The sequence below is a fragment of the Aotus nancymaae genome, unplaced genomic scaffold (genome assembly GCF_030222135.1).
Source record: "Aotus nancymaae isolate 86718 unplaced genomic scaffold, 86718_ANA_hifiasm-v0.15.2.pri h1tg000010l, whole genome shotgun sequence".
Lineage (NCBI taxonomy): Eukaryota > Metazoa > Chordata > Mammalia > Primates > Aotidae > Aotus > Aotus nancymaae.
Genome location: NW_026988421.1, coordinates 61390718 through 61400603, shown reverse-complemented (window position 1 = coordinate 61400603; position 9886 = coordinate 61390718). Strand labels below are relative to the sequence as shown.

Sequence of the window (9886 nt, the reverse complement as noted above, 5' to 3'; positions counted from 1 at the left end):
CACCCACGTACCCCCACGGGCACACATCCCTACTGGCACAGCCTCCCTGGGGGCCCTCTCAGTGTGTCCACGGGACTTGGTCCTGATGCTGGACCCTAAGACTCCAGGGGACCCTCATCCCTTCCACAGTCCCACAAGGAAGGTCATATCATCGACCCCAGAAGTGAGGGCAGGTGGCCCCACCTGGGGCAGAGGCAGGGCTGGGGCAGGTGGAGGTGCAGGGGGTGGGCCTGACCTGGGACCAAGGGCACGAATCAGGCACGTGAGGAGTCAGGGGCTCTCATACCCTTGTGGGATCCAGAAAGGGCTGGGCTTTCCTTCCTGAGCTAGGGGGCCGGGGACAGGGTCTGGGCGGTCAGGGGCCGAAACGCAGCAGGGCAGGCAACAGGCTCAGCAGCAGTCCGGCACCCAGTAGGGTGGCGCTGGCCCGCAGCCCACCGTCGGCCTCACTGAAATTGCACAGGAAACCCTGGCAGCAGCGGATGCCCATGGGAGCTATACCAGTATTGATGTTTCCTGGGAGGGGACAGGCCAGGGAACAGGACTTGCTCAGGATGTGGCCAAATGTGACAATCTTTCTGATGCCGGCGGACACAGTCACCGTCAGGCAGTAGTTGTCCTTGTTGGAGCAGATGGTGGGCTTCAGGCAGTACAGATTGCTCTTCTGGTTTAGGCAGGAGAAGCGAGCCGGCTCACTCAACACCCAGAAGAGCAGCCAGCAGCACCAGCAAGGTCTTCATTCTGGAGAGGATGGCGGTCCTGCCTAGGGGTCCCAAGCCAGAGCAGCCCGGCCGCCGGTGGACGCAGGCACCTGCAGCCTCACTGAGCTCCCGGAGCCTCACGCACTCTGAACCGTGAGCTTTTAATTTCTATTATGACATTTTTTAGTTTTATAATTTTCATTTGCTTCTGCTTTTTTGCTGCTATTTATTTCAAGAGAATTTATAAATTTTTGTTGAATCATTTTTATGATGGTGGTTTAAAAATTCTTATCAGATCATTTCAGCATCTGATTCATCTTGGTGTTAGTATCCATTGATTTTCTTTTCTCAGTCAAACTACAATTTTTCTGGTTCTTGATATGGTGTATGGTTTTCAGTTCTATCCTGGACATTTTGATTATTATTTAAGAGACTTTGGTTCCTATTTAAATTTTTATTTTAATGTGCTGTCATCCCATTTAGATTTAGCATGCAGGTTCTAATCTACTTTTGTGGGCTGTATTTTTAACGACCATCTAATTTTCACTGGCTCAAATAGCCTATGTGGTGCTATTTGGTTTGCTTGTTTGGTTTATCTTGTGCTGCTGGGGCTCCACTTGTCTCTGCTGATGCTGATTCAGAGAGTTAAGGAACTTCCCCAGGCTAGGCCACCTGCTGCCTGTAGGTAAAGGAAGGAGGCCTCTGGCCTGTGATTATAAAAAGCACTTCCCGAGCTAGGCATTGTTGTGGCAGGATCTCTTCTTTCTGTGGGGAACCGTCAGTACTTCCAGGATGGCCTCTGTTGTGGCAGGATGCCCCTTGCTGATGCTGCCTAACTGCCTGGTTATTCCAAAGGAAGGAAGAAAGTCTCAAGTTCACTGTACTAAAAGGTTTCCTGAGCTGGGCATTTGTTGTGTGGCCAGATCCCCCTTGCAATTGCGCCGGGCCACCCATTATCTCTAGGTAGGGGAACAGACTCTCAGGTCCTACAGGGAAAGAAAGGACTCTGAGTTCTTCCTTTCTTCTTCTGATAGGTAGAGATTTATAAGGCACCCTGCTGCTATGTCATTCCTTCAGTCCTGGGTCCCTAACTGTTGAATAATGCCTCCCCAAAATTCATGTCCATCTGGAACCTCAAAATGTTATCTAATTTGGGCTTAATTTAAAATTGTTTTAGAGATACTGTCTCACTAAGTTGCCCAGGCTGGACTCGAACACTTGAACCCCTGGGCTCAAGAATTCTTCCCAATCTCAGCCTCCCAAGTAGCTGGGACTACAGGTGTGCACCACCACAGCAGCCAGTTTGTGGTTTATTTGGAACAAAAGGTCTTTTTAAATGTAACTAGTTCAGATAAAATAGTACTGAATTAGTATGGGCTTTAATCCAATGAGTGGTGACCTGATAAGAGGAATATTTCTGAACACAGAGACACACACACAGAGAGAACACCATGTAACCATGAAGGCAGAGATTAGAGTGATGCATCTACAAGCCAAGGAATGCCAAACATTGCTGGCAACTATCAGCAGAAGCTAGGAGAGAGGCATGAAATAGATTCTCCCTCAGAACCTCCAGAAGGAACTAACCTTGCTGACACCTTGATTCTAGACTTCTATCCTCACATTAACTGTGAGGATATTAACACATTTCTGTTGTTTTAAGCCACCCAGTTTGTGGTGCTTTGTTCTGGCAGCCCTAGGAAGGCAACCGGTTTGCCTTCCTCCTTCTCCCCTTCACAGTTCTCCTTTGGTTGTGTCCTGCACTATTTCTAGGGCTGCAGTTGCACTTAGTGAGGAGGAGCATGGAGAAAGAAGTGTATCCCATCTTGTCCGACTGGAAGTTAGATCTTGTTTTTATATGGTGTCCATTTTTTGCCTCAGTGGGAACATTATTCTGAAACAATAGCCCTCCGTTACTGTCATTGGCTGCCCCTTATTGATTACACACGGTATAAGTGGGAAGCAAGAGATCCAATGGAGGAAAGAGACTAAGATAATCCCTTTGACAATGGTTGAGGGAGGTGCCAGGATTACTGCAGTGCATCAGGTGGAAGAGGCAGCTGACCAGATCAAAGTCATGTGTCTCAAAAGTTGGACACATCATTACCAAGATCCTCTGTCATCATACTCTCTTTTTAACCTGTACATGCCCTGATGCATCCATCCCAAATTCCTTTTTAAACATGGCTTTCCCCTACCATGATGAAGTTCCTCTCTCCCCTCCACACCCTATGCCTGGTTGAGGTGAGGACCTTGAGGTAACTCCCGAAGTGTCCTGATTGGACAGACTCCTGGGAGCTGGGAAGCTGGGCGTATTGGGCTGAGAAGCATAAAACATAGAACAGCTCCTTTGACCACATTCCGCTGGATGCACAGACTCAGCCCATATTAAGGCCCTGCAGACACCCCAGCTGTGAAGAACGCAGCACTTCCAAGAATGCGCCATAGCCTGGCCCACTGACCTCTCCCAGGAGGACTCTGGTAAACTCCCAAAGAAGCTGAAATTAGACCATGAGCCCTCACCTAAGAGTGATAGCGTTGTTCTTTCCTTGTGCTGTTAGGTTTGTGCTTGTACTCAGTTTTCCAGGCAAAAAGAATACATTATTTACGGATATATATATATTCTTTCAAAATAGAAAAAAAAAAAATAAGAAGGGAATTTGATTGGAGTGGACCCACAGGTACTGATGATGTTCTATCTTAACATAATGGGGCTATATAAATGTTTCCTTCATTATTCTTCAGCTATACATCCACATTCCATGCACTCTTAGGTATGGATTTGTATTTCAAAATGCAAGTGAAAAAAGTACTCTACAGATTCTCTTTACATAACAATAAATGGATCAAATGAACTGTTTATGTGGCACAAGCTTTCATAAGTGGGAAGGGATTTCAGAATTGATTCTGCATGGCCAGCCTGCTAAGACAGAAAGAATATGGGTTCAAATCTGAGCACTGGCTCCAGGGTTCTCACAACTGTTTGGCCCCTGTGAGTGGCCCCCACTGCCAAAAACTGTGAAGAATTAATGGAATTATATAAAAGGAGCTTTCAGTCAAGTATAGGAGTCTCACACTTCCATAAAATAAGACCAACTGTCTTAGTCTTCTCAGGCTGTCATAACAAAATACCATAGACTAGGTGGATTTAACAACAGAAATTATTCCTCACAGTCTGGAGGTCTGGAAGTCCAATATCAAGAGCTGGCAAAGTAGGCTTCATTCTGAGGCCTCCTCTCTTGGCTTGAGGGTGGCCACCATTTCTCTGTGTGCTCACATGACTTCTTTGTGCATAAGATGGGAGACAGAGAAAGTGAGCTCTCTGGTGTGTCTTCTTATAAGAATATTAATGTCATCATGAGGGCCCTACCTTCATGACCTAATCTAACCCTGATTACCTCCCAAAGGTTCCATCTCCAACTACCATTATAAGGGTTATTGCCGAGTTTAAAATGAGGAAACTGAGACCAGCACAAGAAGATCCAATGCGAATTTATTCAGCTCCCGGGAGAGGTCCTGCGGTCGGACAGGAGGGGCTGGAGAAGTCACGCGGACTCCTCTCAGACGTAGGGTTTTATAGGGAGTGGAGGCGTTTGATTGGTTGTGGGAGAGCAGGACATGGACGTGGCAAGCTGCTATTGGCAGGTAGGCAGGATTTCCATTGAGCGGGCCGCCCAGGGGAAGTGGGACCTGGATGGGATTGGGTAGGTTCTGGTGGGGCTTCTTTTGAATTTTGGCGGGATTATTCAATGGCTAGCTAGGTGCTGAGTGCAGAGGCTAGTGCTGAGTACAGAAGTGGGCATGGGATCATGATGTGGTTTCTAGACGCGGAGGGAGAGTGGGCATGTCCAAGCTCCCAGTGAGGGAGCAGGGTGGTGTGTCCAAGCTCCTGGAGAGGCGACCGGCCTTACATTCCGACCTTTTTGATGATACAGGATACCGCTCTTTCTGGCTACTTCCTGCTGAGTAGGGGCGTAGAAGAGAACGGGTCAGTTGGCTGGTGCCTCAGTTGGGAGCTGGATATAGGGGCAAAGCAGCATTTGGTTAACAGCCACTCATCCAATTTCTCTCATACGAGCTTGCAGGAACCTCCTGGGCCAGTGGCGTGATTTGTCGCTGGAGGGAGGCCAGGGAGGCGGCAGACGCTTCAATAGCCACATGGAGCTTGTCTTCCAGTTGTGCGGCTGAAGTGACACTGTAGCCTATCGCTCCGCTTCCTATTCCAGCAGCCGCTAAAGAGGATGCTAAAGAGAGGCCAACTACTATTGGGAGGAAGACAGCTCATTTGTTTCGGCGAGCAGAGGAAGGCGTAAGGAGAGATAGGAGCTTAGCTTGCCCGTATACCTTCAACTGTGGGACTAGAATAACGGGCACACAGGGGGAGGGGAGGGAGGCATTTATAACTTTGGTTTGGGTCCCATTACACCAAAAGTATCCTCCTGGAGGCGCATAAAGGGTGGATTTTACTTTTACAGTTGTGTTGCAGCTGAAGCTGTTGGCTGTTCCGTAGCAGAGAAAGAGCTTTTGGGAGTGTACCTTGAACAGTGGGATACCTGTTAGGGTGGTGTCAGGTCCTGTAGATGATCGTGACAGGTTGAACCCGATCTGGAGGGGCACTGCGGCTAAGGGGGGTTTGTTAAGGGAGGCACATAAAAAGCAATTAGTGAAGTTTATGGCTTCAACTAGCGTTAACCAAGAGGAAGGTTGGGAGTTGTTGCACCTTCATTATCACCCTTATCATCATCACTGTCATTACTACAACCTTTATCATCACCACCTTCAGCATCATCACCTTCACCATCATCGCCATTACCATCATCACCATTACCATAACCTTCATTATGATCACCACCACTTTCACCATCATCACCATCGCCTCCATCATCACCGACAACATAATCATCACTACCATCACCTTCATTATCAACTTCATCATCACCTTCATCATCATTACTACTTTCATTACCACCACCATTATTAAGTCACCTTCATCTCGAGGGCCTGAGTTGATTAGTTAAAGTGGCCTCATTCTGTAGGTCCATCTGGGAGGTGACACGCCTCGAGAGTGGCTGAATCTGTGACTACTACATAGGCCACTTTTAGTTGCCCCTCGGCTGTCACTATTGAACTCTCATTTACATAAAAGGTAAGGTCTGGGCTAGAGAGAGGAAGGTTAAACAGGCCCTCCCGAGGTGTAACAAATGTATCTATTAGTTCAGGACAGGAATGGGCTGGGGAGGGGGAATGAGATGGAAGGGGAAACAAAGTAGCTGGGTTGAGGCCCACGCAAGCCCCGTAGCCATCAGGCCGTGGGACTACACATAAACTCACTCACTCACACTCACTCGCATCGAGGTTAGGAAGAGAAACTGAAAGTATAGTTACTCCATAAAGCAGGAAACGGCCATTATCTAGAGAGAGAGAGAGAGAGAGAGAGAGAGAGAGAGAGGGAGATGGAGAGTTAGAAGCGGGAAATGGCTGCCATTTTGAAAGAGAGAGAGAGTTAAGAGTGGGAAATGGCCACAATCTTGAGAGAAACGGCCGCCATCTTGAGAGAGAGAGAGAGAGTTAAGAGAGAATCTGAAAGTACAGTTACTTAATTAACAGGAGCTTTTATGCCAATGGGCTGGTTTGAGATAAACGTTTTAGTGGCGTAAGCCGGGGTGTTTGGCTCTGCCGTGAGGCAGGGCTTAGGTTTAATGGGGCTTCTGATTACCCACACCTCAGTCGCTGCTGCAGAGGTGGTCGGAAGAGCGGCTCAGCGTCCCAGGCTGCGCTACCGAACACCAGAGAATAGAGGGTTCAGGAAAGTGGGGATGTCTCCCTCAAAATCCTGACCCTAAGAAACCCCTCACGGGGAGAAGACAAGAGTGTAGGGACGTCTCCTCTACACTCAGGTCCTCAAGAAGCTGGAGTCCCAGACTCAGGACAGACGAGAAGGAGTCCCCGACGCTGCAGCAATTACGAGCAGGGAGTCCACGAGGCAAACAGCGGGAGGTGTAGTGGGCAACAGAAGTCTTACCTTGTGGTGGAACGGCTCCCCAGTCTGGCTTTGAGTGGAGGTGTCAGTTTCCCCAGGAGGGGTCTTACAACTCCCCCCGGGTTTCAGCACCACTTATAAGGGTTATTGCTGAGTTTAAAATGAGGAAACTGAGACCAGCACAAGAAGATCCAATGCAAATTTATTCAGCTCCCGGGCGAGGTTCTGCGCTCCGACAGGAGGGGCCGGAGAAGTCGAAGTCGCGCAGACTCCTCTCAGACATGGGGTTTTATAGGGAGTGGAGGCATTTGATTGGTTGTGGGAGAGCAGGACGTGGACGTGGCAAGCTGCTATTGGCAGGTAGGCGGAATTTCCAGTGAGCGGGCCACCCAGGGGAAGTGGGACCTGGATGGGATTAGGCAGGTTCTGGTGGGGCTTCTTTTGAATTTTGGCGGGATTCTTCAACGGCTAGCTAGGTGCTGAGTGCAGAGGCTAGTGCCGAGTGCAGAAGTGGGCATGGGATGATAACGTGGTTTCTAGGCGCTGAGGGGGGGTGGGCGTGTCCGAGCTCCTGGAGGGGGAGTGCGCGTGTCCGAGCTCCCGGTGAGGCGACCGGCCTTACAACCATCACACTGGAGACTGGGCTTCAAGATACAAATTTTCAGTCCACAACACCTGATAAATGATTGGCTCAAAGCGGGCAGTAAGAAGGGCTTCATGAGCACGGAGTCTGGAAAGAAGTTGAGATTACAGAAGGACTTAAAGAACTGGCAAGGGGCCGGGTGCGGTGGCTCACGCCTGTAATCCCAGCACTTTCGGAGGCCGAGGCAGGCAGATCACAAGGTCAAGAGATCAAGGCCATCCTGGCCAACATGGTAAAATTCTGTCTCTACTGAAAAATACAAAAATTAGCTGGGTGTGGTGGTGCGTGCCTATAGTCCCAGCTACTCGGGAGGCTGAGGCAGGAGTATTGCTTGAACCTGGGAGGCGGAGTTTGCAATGAGCCGAGATCGCACCACTGCACTCCAGCCTGGTGCCCGGTGACAGAGCAAGACTCTGTCTCAAAAAAAAAGGAACTGACAAGGAAGTACTTTTGTGTTTGGAAGGGGAAAATGCATCCATGCAGACGGGGTGATATCAAAAGCAGAGAGCTCCCCAAAGTCAAAAAGCGCGTTGGCTTCCCCTATGAGTATTCAGACCCACCCACTACCTGGCAGGAGATTTTCCCAAATCTGTTGAATTGAGCTGCCTGTGGATAGAAGAGTTTGTTCTGGATCAATAGTTACAGAGAACAATAAGAAATCCCTATGAAGAGACAAGTTGAGGCCAGCCTATGAAGGATGTTTGAGAGGTCACTTGCTTTAGCCTTCCAGGCATATGTTGCCCCCCTCCCCTTCTGATGTCAGCATGCCAATTTTCCCTCAGAAAACAAGCCATCTTCCACTGTTGGTCCGTATAGTTCAGGTGGAACTAATCCCACTCCCAGCTCCAGAGGTGGCCGTGTGGGCCAGGTCTGACCCAACAGTGTACTCGGTTCTTCCAGCTATGCTGTTGGTTCAGAGATGGACATGTGACCTAAGCTGGGCCAATGGGAGCCTTCCTGGGACTGTTGCTGACACTTTAGAGAAAAAGTACCCTTTTCCACTGAGGTTGCTAAGCTCATGTAAAAAGAAAACAAACCGGCTGGGCACAGTGGCTCATGCTTTTAAGCCCAGCACTTTGGAAGGCTAAGGCAGGTAGATCACGAGGTCAGGAGTTCGAGACCAGCCTGGCAAACAGTGAAATCCTGTCTCTACTAAAAATACAAAAAATTAGCTGGGCGTGGTGGCGCGTGCCTATAGTCCCAGCTACTCAGGAGGCTGAGGCAGGAGAATCGCTTGGACCTGGAATGCAGAGGTTGCAGTGAGCGGACACCACGCCATTGCACTCCAGCCTGGGTGACAGAGTGAGACTCCATCTCAAAAAAGGAAACAAACCAAAAGAAACAAGCTTGTGCTGCTAGTGGTGGCCATCTTTTCCACAATGTGGGGAAAGCTTGTGTATCAGGAGAAATCATTTCTCCTGCTACAAATGACAGAGAACCTACCATAAAGCAGATTAAACAATAAGGAAAACGTGTTATTCACATAAAAAGATCTTCAAGGTAAGGAAAGCTCCAGGGATGGTGCCTTCAGTGATCTCATCAAGGGATTATATTCTTTCCATCTTTCCATTCTGCATCCTTAATGTGTCAGCTATGGTTTCAGGCTATAGTTGGCTACAGTCGTTCCTGTTTTAAACATCCAGACACAGTAACCAACAGAAGAATAAGAAACAATGGCTTTCTAGAGTCTCCTTGTAAAACAGCAAAGCTGCTCCGTAGTTTACTCAGCAAACTTCCCCTCTACATCATTGACCAGACTTTCATGGCATGGCCATGACCAAACAAATTACTGACAGGGGAATCGTACTAACATTCCTTTCAGCTGGAAAAATGGACACTTCTTGTGATGGGCAGTGTTTTGGTTTTTTTCGTTTTGAGATGAAGTCTCGCTCTGTCACCCAATCTGGATTGCAATGGCACAGTCTCAGCTTGCTGCAACCTCCACCTCCCTGGTTCAAGTGATTCTCCTGCCTTAGTCTCCCGAGTAGCTGGGATTACAGGTGTCTACCACCACGCCTGGCTAATTTTTGTATTTTTAGTAGAGACAGTGTTTCACTATGTTTGCCAGGCTGGTCTTGAACTCCTGACCTCATGATCTGCCTGCCTCAGCTTCCCAAAGTGCTGGGATTATAGGCATGACCCACCACGCCCAGCCATGATGGGAAGTTTTATATGTCAGCTGGCTAGACTACAGTCCCCAGTTATTCAAACACTAAATACTATTGTGAAGATATCTTGTAGATGTGATTAAAATTCTTAATCAGTTGACTTAGGCAAGAGAGATTATCCTAGGTTAGATGGGCCTGCTTCAGTCCTTTGAAAGACCTCAAAAGCAGAACTGAGGCTTCCTTGAAGAAGAAAACATTTTTGGTTGTCAAAATGGGAAACTGGTTGCTATTGGTGTCAATAAAAAGAGTCAAACTCTGTAAAATATTTGAAGAGATTTATTCTGGGCCAAATACGAGGGACCATTGGCCTGTGACACAGCCCCAGGAGATCTTGAGAACATGTGCCCAAGGTGATGGAGCTACAGCTTGCTTTTATACATTTCAAGGAGGTATA

The 9886-nt window shown here is 48.4% G+C and overlaps 1 protein-coding gene across 1 annotated transcript; it reads right to left on the bottom strand.

Annotated features, from left to right (window-relative positions):
- Window positions 1-216: 216 nt before the first annotated feature.
- On the bottom strand, window positions 217-740 carry LOC105716678 (lymphocyte antigen 6E-like). The gene is given in 2 exon segments (XM_064373681.1): window positions 217-683; window positions 685-740. Coding segments are annotated over 2 exon segments (384 nt in total). The 3' UTR covers window positions 217-355.
- Between the last annotated feature and the right edge of the window lie 9146 nt (window positions 741-9886).